The sequence below is a fragment of the Lottia gigantea genome (assembly GCF_000327385.1).
Source record: "Lottia gigantea unplaced genomic scaffold LOTGIsca_48, whole genome shotgun sequence".
Classification (NCBI taxonomy): domain Eukaryota; kingdom Metazoa; phylum Mollusca; class Gastropoda; family Lottiidae; genus Lottia; species Lottia gigantea.
In genome coordinates, this window is record NW_008709663.1 from 1867097 (window position 1) to 1886339 (window position 19243).

Sequence of the window (19243 nt, forward strand, 5' to 3'; positions counted from 1 at the left end):
GAGTTTTTCATTTACTTGAAATATGGAATCTGTGCGTCTATTTCGGAAAGAATTTGTTGGTAAAATGAAGGGACAGGTTTGACAGCGAGGGTTGTTACAAGGATAAACTGAAGAATTTGGTATTGGTAAAAGAATCGAATTATTTTTAGCAGAGATTTCAGCAACTGTTGAGCTTTTAATATCTCTCAAGAACCTTCTAGAATATCCACGTTCGCGCAATTTTTGGAAAACAATTGAACAAGCCTCCTCGAAGTCCTTCTTGCGCGTACAAATTCGGTGAAATCTCAAGATCTGCGACTTTATAATGCCAGAAAAGGTATGTTTAGGATGAAAAGATGATTTGAATAAAAGTTGGTGAGTATCAGTGGGCTTAAAAAAAACTTTAATATATAATTGATTGGTTTCATGAAAATTGATATCTTTAAAAACTGTGGTGTCTAGAAAATCAATCTGTTTGTCGCTAATATTAGAAGTTAATTTTACAGAAGGGTGGCGGCTATTGAGAGTATCAAAATATTCCTAAAATTCATCTATTGTATGAGTCCAAATTAAGAAAATATCATCAAGAAATCTTACATAAAAAATTGGTAGTTTGGGACAGAGGAGTGAAACGTCTCTTTCCCATTCTGCCATGAAAATGTTTGCATAAGAGGGCGCAAAGCGTTTTCCCATGGCAGTTCCTGAAGCCTGAAGATAAATATTTTCATTGAAAGTAAAGTCATTACGTTTTAAACAAATTTCCAAAAGTTGAAGAATTTCTTTATCTGGTCTATCAGGATCGGGCTTTCGCTCGAATGCCTGCTTTACAGCGCGTAATCCAGAATCATTGTCAATTTTAGTATACATGCTTTGAACGTCTAAAGAGACTAAAAGGGCATTTTCTGGGATCACGAGTTTCTTTACCTTTTCCACAAAGTCTTTGATATAGGCAGGATGTTTTGAGGTAAGAGGCAGTAAAAAGTGATCAATGTATTCTGATACCTTGTAAGAAATAGGGTTAGCCCTCCTTACATTGCCTACCCCCCAACCAGAAACAGGGCTTGTAATGCTTACATTGACTACCCCCCAACCAGAAATAGGGCTAGCGCTCGTTACATTACCTACCCCCAACCAGGAATAGGACTAGCCCTGCTTACATTGACCACCCCCAACTAGAAACGGGGAGATAGCCCTGCTTACATTGCCCACCCCAACCAGAAATAGGACTAGCCCTGCTTACATTGTCTACCCCCCAACCAGAAATAGGACTAGCCCTGCTAACATACGGGCCTGAAATCGATCATCCATAGAAGGGATGCTAGATCTGATGAGACACTAAGAAGGGTGTAATGATACACATAAAAGTGTTCAGGAAGTTTCAGCAGACCTTAGAAGATATTCAAATTGTATTACAATTGTTCAAAAGGATTTATTACTTCAAATTTCAATAAAAAGTTTCCAAACATCAACAGGAAAAACAAAATCTGAACGCTCTTCCATATTACGAACCGACCCTCTACGTATGACGAATCGTCTCTGAAGTACACTGTTAGTGTTACGAAAGATCTCGAGAAAAGATTTCAAAGCGAGTACATCGTAGCTAAGGTCATCAAGGTCACGATGGCCGGCAAAAGTATCAGGACGATTTTTCGGCATTTTTCAAAGCCTGTAAGCATGAATTTAACATTTTTAGATATTTGAAAAGAAGATTAGTATTAGTGTCTTCACATCCTAAATGTATTTTGAATTTGGTTCTGTCCATCTTACGATTTTGCAAAATAATCATTGGTCAAAATCATCAAAAGTTGGTGTCTTGGTTTTGCAAACCTCCAACGGCAAATCTTTGGCCACTTTATACCTTATAAGGTCACTACGATACTCCATTATGAAATCTATCCTTTTTCATTCCTTTTATCAAACTATTTCTTTTACCTTTGAGGTTCTGGAACATTGGGGCATAGTGAATACGGGGGTGGGGGTGCAAATGGTCTAAATTATTCCAAACTAAACCCAGCGACATTGGACACTGATTCAGAATTGATTGCTTCAATCAATGATTCTGGCAAAAGTTGGCAAATGAGAATGGCAAAAAGGAAGGAGTCCGCTGGTTAGAAGATTAGAAAAGATGGGGGGGGGGTCAACTCTAGAATCTGGGTTGGTTGTGTTGATAGGAAACAAGTCATTCTACCTTGTATTTCTACTGGCATCTTCACAATAGTTGACAAGGTATTTTGTCTTCATCTTGTACCCTAGAATTCAATCATGAATGCTGCATTCACAAACTTCGGTGAAAGAAGAAAGTGGGCCATTGTAGTCAAGGTATAAGATGAAGACGTAAAACCCTGTCTTGTAGTATTTTTGAATATTATTTGATTCTAAAATGATACTGTATAATATTTGACAATAGGTAATAATTAATCTTTGTTCTTGTAGATATTGAATTCTAAAGATGGAGTACAGAGATTATACTCATCAGGGGTGAGTTGAGTAGAATCTTACTCATCTGTTGTATTTTGTTTCGTCCTTTTCAAAACTGCTAAGACTATCCATTTTCATAGAATACTGGTAGCTATCAATGCCTTTAATACTCTGTACCATGTTTACAAGAGATATAGAGATATAAGCACATTTGGAAGTATCATAGCTATCTTGAATTAGATTATTGAAGGTTTTGTATTGATATGTCCTTTTCAAAGCTAATTTAGTGTATTACCTGCTGTGATACAGAAACATCTCTATTTCAGCCTCTGAGAGCTATTTTGAAAGTTGTCATCTGGAACTCAAGCCACCAACTTTCAAAATAGCTCTCAGAGGCTGGAATAAAGACAGATGCCTTGGACTACCCTGCTATATGGTGTGAATTGGTTGATGTAATATTATTGGCATGAGATTTGACAAAGGATAAAGGAATAATTAGAATATTTCATGTAGGCTACAGTCATTTTGGTTCTTGGATTGGAATCTCAAAGCACTACGTGGTGTAAATTTTATTTTCCTAACAGTATTTTTTATTTGTGTTATAGATTCAGAGGGTTACCATGATACCAGGTGATGGAATCGGGCCAGAAATTTCAGCTGCTGTTAAACAGATCTTTGCAGCTGCTGATGTAAGTCTTTCAATCTTTGGTAATAGATCTATAGGCAGATGATTGTGCGGCTGAGATTCTTTTGAATGATTCTTGTCATGCCAAAAATGCCTTAAAATCATGAAACAAAAGTAGTATTTGATACCAGACTGACTCGGAAACACTGGCTGTTCCGTCAGAATTTTTCTTACTCTGAGTAGATTTTGAACCTATGGTACCTAATTCTAACAGACGACTCCTTAATCCAGTATATTAAATACTGCAGTGGTTTTCACCAGCAAGGCAGAGATGGCCCACTCTTCTGAAACTGCCAATTTAAACTTTCTAGTTTTTTTTCGTTGATTTTATCACCAATAATGATTCTATTCTAGGCACCATTAGACTGGGAAGATGTAGATGTGACACCAGTGAAGGGACCTGATGGAAAATTCCGTCTGCCTCAAGCTGTATTTGATTCTATGGCTAAAACTAAAGTTGGATTAAAAGGACCACTGGCTACTCCGATCGGAAAGGGTCATCAGTCTCTAAATTTAGCTTTAAGAAAGTAAGAAGATTGTATTTTTATGCCTGCATATCAAGTCTTACATTTTATTGGATGCTATTTTCAGAACTGTCTGCGGGAGCCATGGTGGCTCCGTGAGCTAGACGATTGTGCATTAGCCTCACAGTCCAGGGTTCAATCCCATAGGCTTACAATTGCTGCTGACTTAGTAAAAATGTGTCAAAATCTATAAGGGAAGTGGGCATCTGTTGCTAGGCATAATCTGGTTTCCCCCTGTCAGTGATGCAGGTAAGAGGGGCTGACATGGAAAAGCGTCCAATCTTTCAGATGGGACAATAAACCTAGGTCACATGTCCTGTCCTGGCAAAATTTCCCTCATTGTATCCTACATGGCGTTGTCTGTCTTCATTTGCCCATTAGGTGCAGAAAATTAGAACGTAAAACTTCATTCATTTCATCTCAGAACTGTTTTTGTCACATTAAAATGATTTTATTACCAATAATGTTGAAGTCAAGATTTAGACACTTGTAACCAGGACAGTTTTATCAAATCAAGTATGCATATAATTTTGTATCATTATTTATTTCCCTTGACTAATTATCAATCTAAATATTTCAGAGCTTTCAGCCTGTATGCTAATGTACGACCATGTAAGTCTATCGAAGGTTATAAAACACCGTATGATGATGTAGATATTGTGACTATACGAGAAAATACAGAGGGAGAATACAGTGGTATAGAACATACAGTATGATTATTATTATTATTATTATTATTATTATTTATGTGCTTAAAGAGATTGTAAAGAGGTTTTCTAACAAATTTAAGTGTTTAGGGGACACTGATAGTATCAATTTGCATCATTCCAATTTTCAATCAGACGTCTGTGGTTCCTTCAGTTCCACAAAAAGTGTTTGATGACGTCACTAATCGTTTTATTGTCTATAGATTGTAGATGGAGTTGTTCAGAGTATTAAACTGATCACAGAAGAAGCGTCAATGCGGGTAGCAGAGTATGCGTTTGAATATGCTAGAAACAATGATAGGAGTACAGTTACTGCTGTCCATAAAGCCAATATCATGTAGGTATACTTGAGAAATTTTTAGCCAAAAATCTAGAGAAATATGTCGTTTACCTTATTTGAAAGTGTAAATTAAAAGTATCTTGCCGTTCATTTTTGAAACACAAAAACTGTCAAAAAAGGTTTAACGTAAACTTTTTATAGTCGCTTTTATTTGGTATTGAAAAATCATTGTACCTAGTTAAGAACATTACACAAATGATTTCCTGACCCTTTTAAATGATATTTTATACCTATGTGTTTGTCAACTTTGATCAACAAGTTACTAGGACTAGACCACTATAGTTTTGAGTAGGCCTGTTTCTATATAGTTGATACAAAAATAATTGACTGTGTCAGGCGTCGCTTCCTTGGCAACACAAACTTACCCTTGATACAAATGTCAAATAATAGCTGAGTCAGGCGTCGCTAACTAGGCGGTTCAAACTCAATCCCAAATGTCACTTGATGCCGGCTTAGTCAACTGAGTATCCCTTTTTTTTAGATTTTGTTTTTATGATGTTAATTTTTAATGTTTTACAGGAGAATGTCAGATGGGTTATTTTTAAAATGTTGCCGAGATGTGGCACAGAAAAATAAAGATATTAAATTTCGAGAGATGTATCTAGATACTGTTTGTTTAAATGTGAGTATGGGATCATAAAATATTTTTAACAAAGATTCAAAACCTCTCACTTAATATACACAAATCACCTCAACACTTTCTATTGAAGAAAATCATTCCTAAATTAGTGGGCTAATGTTACTCTAGACCTTTTTGTCGACCGATTTAATTTGGTAATGATTTGCTAGTACAATTTTGTGCAATTTGGATTCGATTAGCAGTGGTCTACAATTGCTAAATTTGATATTGGCGATTAGGAAATATGGTTGCCACCGCTGACAACAAAAGAAAGTCATCTATTTTGATTATTATTATTATTATTGTTGAACTTCCACATGCCGCCATCTAATCGCCTAACCACCTCATTTGGAACCATGAGGATAATTAGCCTAATCAGTTAAGGTAAATTTTCTCACAAATGTACCGATTAGCATAAACTTCCTGAGCACACTTTTTTGTGAAGTTTAGCGCTATATATAATTGCACGTCATTATTATTTATTATTTCAGATGGTACAAGATCCCAGTGAATTTGATGTTTTAGTCATGCCTAATTTATATGGTGATATTCTCAGGTAAAATGTTATATCATTTCTGAAATCTGACAACTCTCAAATAATATTTCCTTCAAAAATTTATCAGAAAAAATGATAACACAGTTGGGCAGAATAGTTATTTTTTGATGAAAATGGCATAAATTGGAGTTTTGTATGGTCATAATGAAAAAAAGAGAGAACTTCCTTTCCTTAATTCAATGAATATGTATTGTAAAGCATTTGTGTTAGTAACATGAACGCTTTTTGAGAATATAGATGAATGCCTGTTCCCCAATCTCTTTCATTTTTCATGTGAATAAATTTTGAAAATAGTTCACTATCTTTTGCAGTGATTTATGTGCTGGGTTGATCGGAGGTCTAGGAGTGACACCTAGTGGTAATATTGGTAGTGAAGGAGCCATATTTGAATCAGTAAGTTGAAAACCATGAATAGTATTGGGTAACATTTACATTTCTACTATCACTCCTTTCAATTGATCACACCACAAACATACATAATAGACTTCTTATTTATTCAGTTTGTCACGTGATCAATTTACACACCAATAATGCTATTGAGACCAGCGTTAAATTTTTAAAAAAATGATAATTGAAAATTTAAGATTAAAATCAGCTTTGTTGAGTTTATTTATTATCGTTATTGCAGCAGCAAATAGAGCCTGGCAAGATAGTTGAGTTAATTGGGTATCACTTCAGAAGCCTGAAATATTATAGCATTAAATATTGTACAGGTACATGGTACTCCCCCAGGGCAAGGCAGTTAAATTTATTGCGTTTCACTAACATATTGTGCTATATTTTAAAGGTACATGGTACTGCCCCTGATATAGCAGGTCAAGATAAAGCCAACCCTACAGCCTTGTTACTGAGCGCTGTCATGATGTTAAGACATATGAAATTAAACGACCACGCCCGTAGAATAGAGAAGTCATGTTTAGAGGTTATTAGAGAAGGAAACGTAAGTTATCACTTCATATTTATATTTCTACGGTTAATATCAATATTGATACACCCTTTCACTATCTAATACTCTACACTTGATTGTCTTATAGACCTTATTCACACGTCGGCCATATTGAATCCAGAACCAGTCTCATAACACAAACCTTGAAAGCTAACGTTATGTCTCTGCATAAAAATCGCCACCTTGACGTCTTTAAAGCCTCCTTCTCCAATCTCACTAACTCAAGACTAATATTTTACATCATTATATTTGGAATTGATTAAACTATTTAATGATACTTTTACATGAATTTTACCTTCACACATTTCTGAGAAAAGGCAGTTTTAAGCCCATTTTCTTGTTGTTCAGGGAGTGTTTAATGACATAAAGTATTCATTCATATGACGATGTCCTCTTATCAATGAATTACGTAATTTTTGTTACGGACCTCGCTTTCAGTGTCTTAAAAACGAGGTGTGAATAAGGTATATTGATAAGGAGCAACACGATGTAGTGTGCAATAAGGAAATTATAATATACTTGATATACTGTAAATTTATCAGGGAAATGGGCATATCATGTTAGGCAACCACTTGTTTTCGATATTTGTCAGGGGATATTTTTCACTGTATTAGCCCTTTGAACTCAAAATGTATCATTGTAATATACCCTCATATCATTGTAATATACCCTCATATCATTGTAATATACCCTCATATCATTGTAATATGATTTAATGCATAGGACATAAAGGTTAGGTAATGAACGATGGTAAAAACAGGCTGCTTGTGTAATAATTTTAGTAATTATGTGGCCTGTATAGTGCACACTAATGTTGAGAGATTTTATATGGCTTCTTTGTTGGGGTCACTCGATTGTTGAGTTCTGCACTTTCGGGATTCACAGAATCAGCCAGGCATTCATTAAAACAAGTTGGAACAGATTTCAGAATGCGTTCCATGTGTGCCGAAAAAATAGGTGCAGACAGAATTCAAAATGGAAGAGAAAGAAATAGATGGGTAAATTTTGAAAGTGACATAACCTTATTCCGCTTTCATACCGTTTTGGTACTGGAACAGACGGAACCTGTTCAAAACTCTTCAATCGAGCGCCACCATAACTATATTTATGAATTGATAAAGTATAGTAAGAACTAAATATAACTGAAAATGGTTCTGTCTATTTATTTCAGCATCTAACAGCTGATTTAGGAGGAAATACAACTTGTTCCCAGTTTACCACTGAGATTTGTCGACGTGTTCAAGAGATGTCTTGAAACCACCCAAAATAATCTCTTCTCTTCTTCACCAAAATTTTGAAAATTTACTTGAGAATCACTGCCATGACTGATACTGATAGATATTGTTTATTAGAAGTCGGGATACAGTTCGTCTAAAATCGAGTTATTGCCACACATATCTACAATTGATAATGTGTATAAGAAGAATTACTGATCAAAGAATTTTATCAAAACTTTTGTGAAGAAGGAACTGGATTACCTCCCCTGTGATGTTATTTTTGTTGAAATAAAGTATTGTAGATTTTTATTATTATTTATACTAAAAATAGATCTGGTACTCTCACGAAATTTAAAACATTTTCACCAAGAACAAAAAGAAATATAAGTAAAATTGATCTAATTAAAATTAGACCAAACTTTCCTTCAGTTTTTTCATTAGCTTTTCTTCTTAATATAGCCACTTCAATGAGGGTGTAACGACGGCCCTCTTGAACGTTTCTCTAATCAACCTTTTGACCTAACGCGATGACCAATCAAATTTCTACACCCTCTCGAGCGCTGGCATTTTGCGAAGCGGTGTTTATCAGGTAAGGTCAAAATGTTAATTTGACGAACATTCAAGAAGGCTGTCGTTAGACCCTAACTGAAGTGGCTGAATGGTTGAATAGATTAATTTGTTGCGCTTGGGCCAATCATTTATATCTAGGATCTGGTGTTGCATCAATATTTTAACAGTCATTTTTCGTTAGTAACAAAATTAGTTATTTTTTAAAAGGGGGTGGAATGGACCAGGAACAAGTGTGTAATGAGATGGCACCTCATCAATAACTAGACTATTCATCGTCTCGTCAGATGAAAAAGAAAACTTTCAAATATATTGCTTTTGAGGATGATAGGACTCTTAGGATGAACAGAAATTTGAAATTTTTAAACTTGGTTGAATTGAGTCTTATGTTCATCAGTGGACTTACCTGGTATCAAAACTATACAACAGAATCTCTCTTTAATCCAATAAATCTATAAAACTAAGTAGTAATAAGTGTTTTTGAATAATTATTTAGTTTAATAGATATATTGTGTTATATAGAGATTCTATTCTTTAGTCATGGCACCTGGTAATTCTAACTGATGAATATATACACTTGTGACCAAGTTTGAGATTTTATATTTTATATCCATTCTAAAAGGTAGTGTTTCTTTAAGAAGATATCTTTAAAATGTGCCAAAATATTTACTAGATAGTAATACTAATACAATAGAAAGATACTAGAGGTGTGTGGTTTTGTTGAAATTTGATTGTTGTATGTTCGTTTTGTTCAAATTCTATTCAACTGTTTGTTTTGAATGCTGAGAACTGTGTCCATTTCTGTATCGTCAAACAAAAAAATTTTTGCACATGTTGGTGTGGTTATGAACAGAATAATATTTAGGCTTTTACAATTCATTCTTGAATGACATTTAGTAAAGGTAGTTGAACATAGACAACACAAATCTTATAGAGTTTAATTCCTGATATTTATTCAATCAACGTTTCGACTAGGATTCTTTAATCTTTATTAAATAAAATAGAAATCAGTCTTCATACTCTATAATAATTGTATTATCTATATTTTATAAAGCAATTGCTATTTATTTTACCAAATGATATGGACTGCTGATATTTGTGTTTTAAATTGAACTCTGAATATGTACAAAATATTTGTTCTGGACTTTACAAGGAGATGAATTGCTCACAACAATAAGTTTGCATTTAAAGTTGGTATTAAAGTTGATATTATTTAAACAATATCTAGACTTTTCTTAAACACTTGAGTCTGAATCTTGATGTTGCCATGGAAACAATGATATTAATGCTCAACTGGGGACATTTTGATATACAAGATATCACTTTTTAAAACATATATATATTGCTTTCATGACACCTTAAAGGGACAGGTTCACCATCTGTTGACCAATCATACTTTAGTCTTAGAAACAGGAATGATTTAGCCAAGCTAATTAGTAATAGTGTTTACAGCTCACTGTCGAAATTTAGCCTTCAAATCCATGTAGGTCCAGAATTATCTGTGTCAGAAAGTTCAAATGACAACTCTCATTTCTTGAGACACTGTCATATATAGAAAAGACATCTATAGAAAAGTAAAATTCCTAGTTGCAAGATTTTCAGGGAGTTCTAGTAGTTCTGAAGACTATTTACATATATTAAAGACTCAAATCAACTCCTGAAAATGGCAAACCTGTCCTTTTAAATTAATCAAATAGCAGTAGCAGTATACTGTTTGGTTTCAATATCTCTGGAAATATCTGTGTTTGAAATATTAGATCAAACTTACTGAAAATGTTTCACAAATTCATTACAAACTTCCCAATTTACCATTACGGTAATTTTTCTCAATTTGTTGTTAATTTAAATTTTGTTGTATTAAATTCTCTCACTTATGTTCAATTTCTTATCAAATCCATTTATTGTCTAAGCAAAGAAAAGTAAAAAGTTTTTTGAATTTTATTCATTATTTTTATGAGAATTGGAATATCAGCATCAAAATAGTACATTGCCTATGGTACATTTTAATTCACACATCCGTAAACTCATGCTAAATTTAAAATTTGAAGCCGTGCACCTGAAAAATGCAACCTATTATTCAGAATCATTAGGCAGATTCAAGCTGAAGATAAAAAAAAAAAATCATTAATTTATTGTGGTCTACAGTATTATAAATAAAGTTAGCTCCCTTTACCAAGATGTGAAATGTAAATAAACATTTTGACATTTTATTTATTTTTACAAAATTGATAAAAAAAAAAAATAAAGGAAATTTCACAGGAAACCAATATGGGGGAAAGCCTTTTATGATATTTGAACTAATGGAGGATATTCATATCATAAAGCTGAAAGCACTGGTTAGGTCTTTGTTTAAATGATTGGCATTATAAATTATATCTGCTTCACGGGCGTGGACTTTACTCTCTGAGTACAATGATTTCTGAATTGCATTTTGCCAATCATTTTCGAGTGAATTGAAATATCAACATTTTCTTTGGGTTGATGAAAATGTTAACCACGGGAAAAGTTATTATTTGTAAACAAGATTTTACCGAGGGGAATTTTGAGTCTGAAAAGTAGGACGTAAAACTCAATTCATTTCATTTATTTTGAGTCTGAAAAGTAGGTAGGTCATTTTCACGGAAATTTTCGGGGAGGGAAGTGTTTCTATTCAAAATGTAAAATCATTGAACCTTATATTATTTCTATGGATCCAAGACATTTTAAGACAAATGGTATTCAGTTGAAAATTGTAATTTGAATATTTATGAAACGAGAAAAAAATTCAATTCAGAGCTCAGTGCCTCAATGAAGTCAGAGACTACTCTAGAGAGTAGTAGCCTACCTTTTTACAGCATTTCTTGAAACAGAAGGACGGAGCATATTCGTGCCATTTAATCAAAATTGTCTACCTGGTAGCCTATAAATTGTTCACTCTTTTTTACAGCAATTAAAACTGAAAGACCAACTGCATGCCTTTAAGCCTAAGGTAGGTCTATGGAAAGGTCTTCTGTTTGACAGGCTTACAAGGGTATGACAAGTGATCTGTGAAGTTGGACCACACTAACTTGCTATGGGTGTGAGTAAATTATGGGATGTATTAGAATCAGTTAAAGAAGATATGAAACTATCAGAGCTGTGTGGATTGACGGTAGCTATCGATCTCTCGGGATGGATTGTACAGAGTTTGACTGCCAGTAAAACGGCTTCTGTCAACGGAACACATCTCATGTTGAGGTTAGTATAGATGTTAGTCAATAACCTGACAACCTTCTGTCAGCTTCTGTATAACTAAGGGAGAGGCGTAATATAGGGGAAACCCTAGCAACATATTTACGAAACGATCTTAAAGCTAGGATATCCTAGTGCCTTATCTTCTAACATTGATTCTAGGATATCATAGGTTCTTATCTTCTAACATTGATTCTAGGATATCCTACGGTCTTATATTCTAACATTGTGTCTAGGATATCCTAGGTTCTTATCTTCTAACATTGATTCTAGGATGTCCTAGGTTCTTATCTTCTAACATTGATTCTAGGATGTCCTAGGTTCTTATCTTCTAACATTGATTCTTGGATATCCTAGGTTCTTATCTTCTAACATTGATTCTAGGATATCCTAGGTTCTTATCTTCTCACATTGATTCTAGGATATCCTAGGTTCTTATCTTCTAACATTGATCCTTGGATATCCTGGGTTCTTATCTTCTAACATTGATTCTAGGATGTCCTAGGTTCTTATATTCTAACATTGTTTCTAGGATATCCTAGGTTCTTATCTTCTAACATTGATTCTAGGATGTCCTAGGTTCTTATCTTCTAACATTGATTCTAGGATGTCCTAGGTTCTTATCTTATAATATTGAGTCTAGGATATCCTAGGTTCTTATCTTCTAACATTGATTCTAGGATGTCCTAGGGTCTTATCTTCTAACATTGATTCTAGGATGTCCTGGGTTCTTATCTTCTAACATTGATTCTAGGATGTCCTAGGTTCTCATTTTCTAACATTGATTCTAGGGTATCCTAGGTTCTTATCTTCTAACATTGATTCTAGGATGTCCTAGGTTCTTATCTTCTAACATTGATTCTAGGATATCCTAGGTTCTTATCTTCTAACATTGATTCTAGGGTATCCTAGGTTCTTATCTTCTAACATTGATTCTAGGATATGATGAGTTATTTTTATATTTCAGGACACTGATGTATAGAATAGTCAATATTATAAGAAATGGTATAAAACCAGTGTTTGTACTGGACGGAGCGGCTCCTGATATTAAATCTACCGTTCTCGAAAAACGACAGAAACAACTAGGACACAGTGGCAGCAGTAGTACCGAACGTCAGAAATTTACAACTTGTTCTAAAAAAGTAAGTTTATCTCTCATTGTGCACAGAATCACATCGTCTTTTTTCATTGGTCAATAAAAAAACCGTAAAAGACGTAAAACTCCATTTGATTTAAAGGAACATACGGCTTTTTTGTAAAACTTTTCATTTTTAAAAACGTCATAAATTATACCTGAAAATATTAAGCAGTTTGACCTAGTTTCGGTGTTTGGCTTTATAATGGCTCGATATTATTAATTGTTAAACCTTTAGAATGCATAGGAGACATATTTCTCTACAATTAGGCGTTTATTTTACTCAAATCCGTATACTAGTTTTCTAACAACTTCCAAAAAGCATATGGAAATTAAAAACCTTACGTAATATTTTTAAATATTTTTGGCGTTTAAAAATTAACGGCTGGATTTATTTGGTTAAAACTTTCAGGTACGTTAAAGGGCCGGTTCTCTTACTTCATTTAATTTTGTTTTGTATTTTTTAGTGTATAGAATTAATAGAAGCCCTGGGGCTACCTTATATAGTGAACTCTGGCGAGGCTGAACAAATGTGTGCCTGGTTAAATTCTTCTGGGGTAAGACTATCTATTAATTTACTTGTGGGTTAGGGTGATGGGGTGCTGCCTGGTTAAATTCTTCAGGGGTAAGACTATCTATTAATTTACTTGTGGGTTAGGGTGATGGGGTGCTGCCTGGTTAAATTCTTCTGAGGTAAGTCTATCTATTAATTTACTTGTGGGTTAGGGTGATGGGGTGCTGTATCCATGTAAAGGTTGGACCAATTGTAATTGGTAATTTTTTGTCTCATGAAATTTTTGGGTAGATATTCTTCTCTTATCTTTCAATCCAATAATATTGGAATGGAATGTAGTGTAGTAATAGTTATGGTATGTTACTGTATCATATATTATTTTAGAAAGTAGATGGATGTATATCAGATGATGGTGATTGTTTTTTATACGGAGCCAAAACAGTCTATAGAAATTACGACCAGACTAAAAAGGTGAGTTTTGACAGTTGGATTGATTTACAGTGGAATACTTTATTTGGAAAGATTTAGACCATACAATCTAGCTATATTATAACCTGGTAGACCACTATACAGAATATAACATAAAGTTAGACCCTGAAGGCTGAATTTGAAATATATATGGCAATTTTGAACATCATTTTATTTTATGGTTTTTTGACATTTGAGGAGATAGTACTTTTGGCATTTCAATCAGACAAATTTTCTACCATAGTCCTGTTCTAATAATAGTATTTTTCACCAATCAAAGTGTGTCATGTAATACCTGTTGAATTATGGGATAGCAAAATCCTAAGTAAAACAATAGAACAGACTCCTTAAGTTTCCATTCCACATTTTATCATTGTTAACTTATCATCATCTTTAATATACAGCCATAACCCCCAAACTGTAACAGGTTATTGCTTAAATGATTAATTCCTATTATGTTAATATTTATTTTTGACGTAAAATATCCTCGACATTCCAGGATTCAACTATAGAAAGATACAGACTAGAGACAATAGAAGACAAACTTGACCTGGCCCGTCGTGATTTAATAGTTTATGCCTTACTCTCAGGCTGTGATTACAACGAGGCTGGTGTCCAGGGGGTAGGACAGAAAAAAACACTCAGTTTTATACAAACTTTAAAATCTACTGATAATGATGTCTTAACTCGGTTAGTCTACTTTATTTTTAAATATTGAAGCTCAAGGAAATTCCAAATATGATAACCTTGAAACTAAAGATTATCCGTACGGTACTTGATCTAAAATTGGGTTGACTAGAAGGCACTTCTACTTGTGTATATACTCTATCAAATTTCAGACTGAGACAGATTATAACTCATGTTTGACATCAGGAAACAAATGATGTCTAGATTCTAACACTCTAACTGATTTAACTACAGTCTGCCTTAATGAGAATGCCGAATAGGGCTGCAACGATTCACCGTTGAATCGATGAATCGCGATTCGTTCCTTCTTATCGATGCATTGCGGAAGAAGAAAATAATCGCGATATATCGGTGGGATTCTCATAAATATAACGACTGATAGCACGGAATCCTCCCGTATTTTAGAAATTGTGTCATGTTCAAATGTTAAAAAATTGCTTTTCACGTATTAATTTGTCTTCAGCGTTTTCAATTTTTGTTATAAATGATGAAATGAAAACATATTAATATGCCAAGTGGAAGATAAACGCATGGGATCTGATATAAACTTTTTCTTTTTCTAACGTAAGATGTGTTTGCATAGTCATAAAATAATTCCACGAAGCTGTTTATTCGATACAGCGCTCTTGGAAATTAGATTCTTCAGCTCAATACGTTTTTATAAAACCAAAATATATATGATACAAAAACGCAATTTATGACCTCGTTACTAACAACAAAACACGGAATGACATTTCTTTGCTTTTTCGGTCGAAAATCTTTTTTTTTCTGGTTCTCAAGATCATGGTTTCGAATGCCCCCGGAAATAGAATATCGTGGAATATAGGCCTACCTTATTGTCGAAACATTTGAACACTGAAATATTTTATGAATTATTAGCTCGAAATCATCTCTACCAACATCGTTATCAATTAAAGTCAGACTAAAATTATGTCAAAAATCACTGTGGGTGAAAAGGCCAGTCAAAAAAATCGAAACTGAAAACGCTGAGGCTAAATATAAATCTGAAGTTCGGAAGTCATTTGGTTTTCCCGTTTATTACGACGACAATTCCCAATTGAGATATCTGCCAATGGTTTGGTATTTTATTTATTATTTTGAAGAAATTTGGTAGTCCGTGTATGTAACAAACGATGAAAAGTGAATTTTGTACTTCTAATCGTACAAAAATAATTTAAACTGTGTTAAAATGTTATTAATTATCAGTTCTCTTTTTCTTTCCCTTTTAATCAAGGAATCGCGATTTATTATCGCAATAAATCGTATCTTTGATCTAGTAGCGTTTGTGTATCGGATCGCCACTTTAGGAATCGTTCCAGTCCTAATGCGAATTATGTATATCCTAGTCTACAAATTTGACCAGATTTTCTCTGTGCATTTTATAAAGTACCTTCCTGATTTAAACGTGCTTTAGTGAGGATGATGGGTGACAAGATTTTCCTCCATTTCAGAATATTATCATGGAGAGACAGTACAGAAATAAAACAATGGAAGACCCTACAGTCAGATCTTACTAAAATAACTAAAAATAGACACTGTAAATATTGTCTACATACAGGTAACGTTAATTTACAAGGAATATTCTATGGTTGCCATTTGAAAGAGGCTACCACTTTTTTACAATAACAAACAATCCATATTCTCAAGATCCTGTTGGCTACCGGTAGCTGGTGCTTGGTCAAATGATTTTACAAGTACAGCAACTAAGATTTGCAAGAGTTTTTTCTATCAGCTTGTCCTTGGTCAAACATCTAAGTAATGATTTTTTTCATGGATAATAACTTTGGCTCACAAGAATCATGTCTACCAGCAATCCTTGGCTAAACCTCTTGGCAATGATCTTTCTATTTTTTATAATTGGGTCTTACAGACATTCTTGCATCACTTACTAAAGGACATTAAATATATTTATTTTAATTTTGTCCCTAGGGTCAGTTGATATCCACAAGAAATCAGGATGCAGTATGTGTAAAACAAGTACAGTCTGTATATTAGCTAGTAGTGTAGACTGTTCATGTGACTGGCACAGACTTTACAACCAAATACAGCCCCATCATAAAGAATTAGATATCTGTGATAAAGCTTTAAAAAACCCTGATTTTCCTGATAAGAAGGTATGGAACTTTTTAATATTTCTCTTTGGTATAAGGTGCTTGACCTTGTTCCACAAAAAACTTACCATCAATTTTGCTGTAAATATGTTATTTCTCAAAGTAAAGAGAATAACAGCACACAAGGCATTGCCTGTCTTTATTAATCCAATCAGGTGCAGAAAATAGAGGCCCGTTCCGTTGGCATGACCAGAATATGTTCAGCACAATTGTTGTATTGATTGCGATATTGCATGATGTGTGCACTATAACATGACTGCCAGCTTCTGTGACATTACTGCTTCATTAGCCACTGCATTTATAATTGACTTTATCATGAGAATGATGGCCATTGTGATATAGTGTTTTCAACTATCTTAAAATATCGGCCTTAAATTTAATAGTGTTTTCAAAATATTCTTCCTGTATAACACAAACAATTTAACAATATTAGTGTTTCTGAATCAGAATAAATTTGTTATTAAATAAAAAATATTATTAAATGTTGTTTTGTGTCTTGAGTTAGTCTTTCAGGCTAGCAAATTTTTTTCAAAAAGGCTTATGTGCATTAACAGCCTGTTGTGTATTAACAGCCTGTTGTGTGACCGAGACCCATACTGCATTGGCATCTGATCAACATAATGGTCGCCATTTTGATGATGTCAGTGTTCCAAGTGTACCACCTTTTCACATGGAATAGCTTGGACAGGTCCAGGACACCGTCGTTTTCTGCTCGATTGCTATTCTCTTTGTGCGAAATGTCGCTGAGAATGGGCCCTATTACAATTAACTCACAGGCACCTGTTTCTATTTATAGTTGACTCTCTTTATGATGGTATATATATAAAGAGAGTCGACTATTGATAAAAACAGGTGCCTGCGATATAACTTTCCTTCTATCCAGATTGTTGAAGAGTTTTTAAAAGAAGATAGTAAAGGTCTCATCAGTGGTAAGACATTGAAATGGCGTCTGCCTGATTTTAGACGTTTAACTGTAGTGGTAGAGAAATATTTAAAGTGGGACACTGAGGATATGATGAAGGTTGTCATACCAGCTATCGTTTATGAAGGTTTACACGATATTTTACCTCGATACAGTTCTATAGTAACTCCAATACAGTAAGTTTTATTACCTCATATTCACTTTAATACTGAACTCGGCATAGGTCGAGATAATAACTTCTGTTTTTTTCAACCTGGTTTCCCCCCGTCAGTGATGTATGTAAGAGGGGCTGACATGGAAAAAGTGTATAGACATTCGGATGGGACAATAAACCAAGGCCCTGTGTGCTACAGGCTGTGCACGTTAAAGATCCCTTGACATTTGGAAATCGAAAAAAGAGAAGGCTTATGCTGATGTCCTGGCGAAATAAACCTGGACAACTTTAAGACAACTTAGACCAACTTATGATCTGAACCATTGTCAACACGACTTGGACTTTTCCACTTTTAATTGAAGATCAGAATTTAAATTTATTTAAAAGACACACAGTGGTTATGTTTAAAGAAGGCCAAACTCTCACGAGAAGTAAAGAATGCAAAATAATCAATTGTTATTTTAGAATAATTCGAAGTTGTCAAGATAATTTTATATCATGTTATGAGGTGAAGTGGAAAATACAGTCACAGTTTAACACGACTAGTAAGTTACTCTTTAAATTTTGAGCTTTTTACTTATTAAAGACGGGTTCCCTTATTTTCAAATATGAAAATGCTAATACTTATATGAATAGAAAGTAGAAGTGTTCTAATGACTTGGAAAAATACCAGTTTGTCTCACATGTCCATAATTCATTCATAATTAGCTAAATTAGAACAGAATTACCAGCAGAATTCTAAAGAGTGACCGATCAAGAAAGGTCAAAGGGTCTTTTTTTGTTTATCCAGACTGTACATACATGGACATTTATGATTGGTTAAAACTCTTAATTATATGCAATAAGAACATAATGATATGATTAAGAATACATGATAATTCATTAGAAACACCAATTAATCAAACCCATAATGCTTGAATTTTTTTAATCGTAACAGGGGAGGCTACCCACTATGACTGCAGCACCGGAATGTTGTTAAATATTTGTTTATTATTTCAGTTAAAGGTGCACAATCAGAAATCTTAGTTAAAATAAAGAAAACATTATTACAATCAAAATTTACAGATTTAGTTGAGAAATTTGAAAAACAGCAAGAAGAGAAAAAATCTTCCAAGAAAAAAGGTGGGTAAAACTTGGGTGTTGGGGGGGGAGGGGGGGGAAGGGGAGGAGGAAGTACTATATCCAAGGGGCAATGGGGTAAGGTGTTTAGTTGTAGTAATGCAATTAGTCGGTTGTCAAGGGGGCGGCAATACAATATTTGAAGGTGCGAATGGTACTTTGTGTATTCGCATCTTGCATTTTTACTATGTTTCGCTTATTCACAATTTATTTTTCACTAGTTTCCTCTTTTTTGTACAGTGATTTTGTTAAAGGAATTTGATGGGTGTTTAATATTTTTCAGGTAAAAGAAAGGAAAGTGAAGTAGAGGAGACACAGACCACAATTAAATCATATTTTACAGCCAGAAAAAAATTGAAATTTGA

At 34.0% G+C, this 19243-nt stretch overlaps 2 protein-coding genes across 2 annotated transcripts; both read left to right on the forward strand.

Annotated features, from left to right (window-relative positions):
• The first annotated feature begins 1574 nt into the window (after positions 1-1574).
• Positions 1575-10767, forward strand: LOTGIDRAFT_192884 (hypothetical protein). The gene is made up of 11 exons (XM_009061464.1): positions 1575-1647; positions 2413-2457; positions 3003-3086; positions 3437-3609; positions 4187-4316; positions 4517-4650; positions 5173-5275; positions 5764-5828; positions 6140-6221; positions 6616-6768; positions 7946-10767. Exons 1-11 carry the CDS (start codon positions 1600-1602, stop codon positions 8027-8029), a joined length of 1101 nt encoding a protein of 366 aa, XP_009059712.1. The 5' UTR covers positions 1575-1599; the 3' UTR covers positions 8030-10767.
• A 1957-nt stretch (positions 10768-12724) lies between these two features.
• On the forward strand, positions 12725-14603 carry LOTGIDRAFT_125060 (hypothetical protein; the record flags this gene model as incomplete). The annotated part of the gene is made up of 4 exons (XM_009061465.1): positions 12725-12910; positions 13371-13460; positions 13802-13888; positions 14385-14603. Coding segments are annotated over 4 exons (582 nt in total), but the record flags the coding sequence as incomplete, so codon positions are not given.
• Positions 14604-19243: the final 4640 nt, after the last annotated feature.

What these genes read in the sequence shown, in the direction of transcription:
- LOTGIDRAFT_192884 (XM_009061464.1), top strand. Translation starts at nt 1,600, where the DNA reads ATGGCCGGCAAAAGTATCAGGACGATTTTTCGGCATTTTTCAAAGCCT. An exon ending in AGATCTTTGCAGCTGCTGAT is followed by an intron (nt 3,087 to 3,436) that starts GTAAGTCTTTCA and finishes ATTCTATTCTAG; the next exon opens with GCACCATTAGACTGGGAAGA. An exon ending in AAGGAGCCATATTTGAATCA is followed by an intron (nt 6,222 to 6,615) that starts GTAAGTTGAAAA and finishes TATATTTTAAAG; the next exon opens with GTACATGGTACTGCCCCTGA.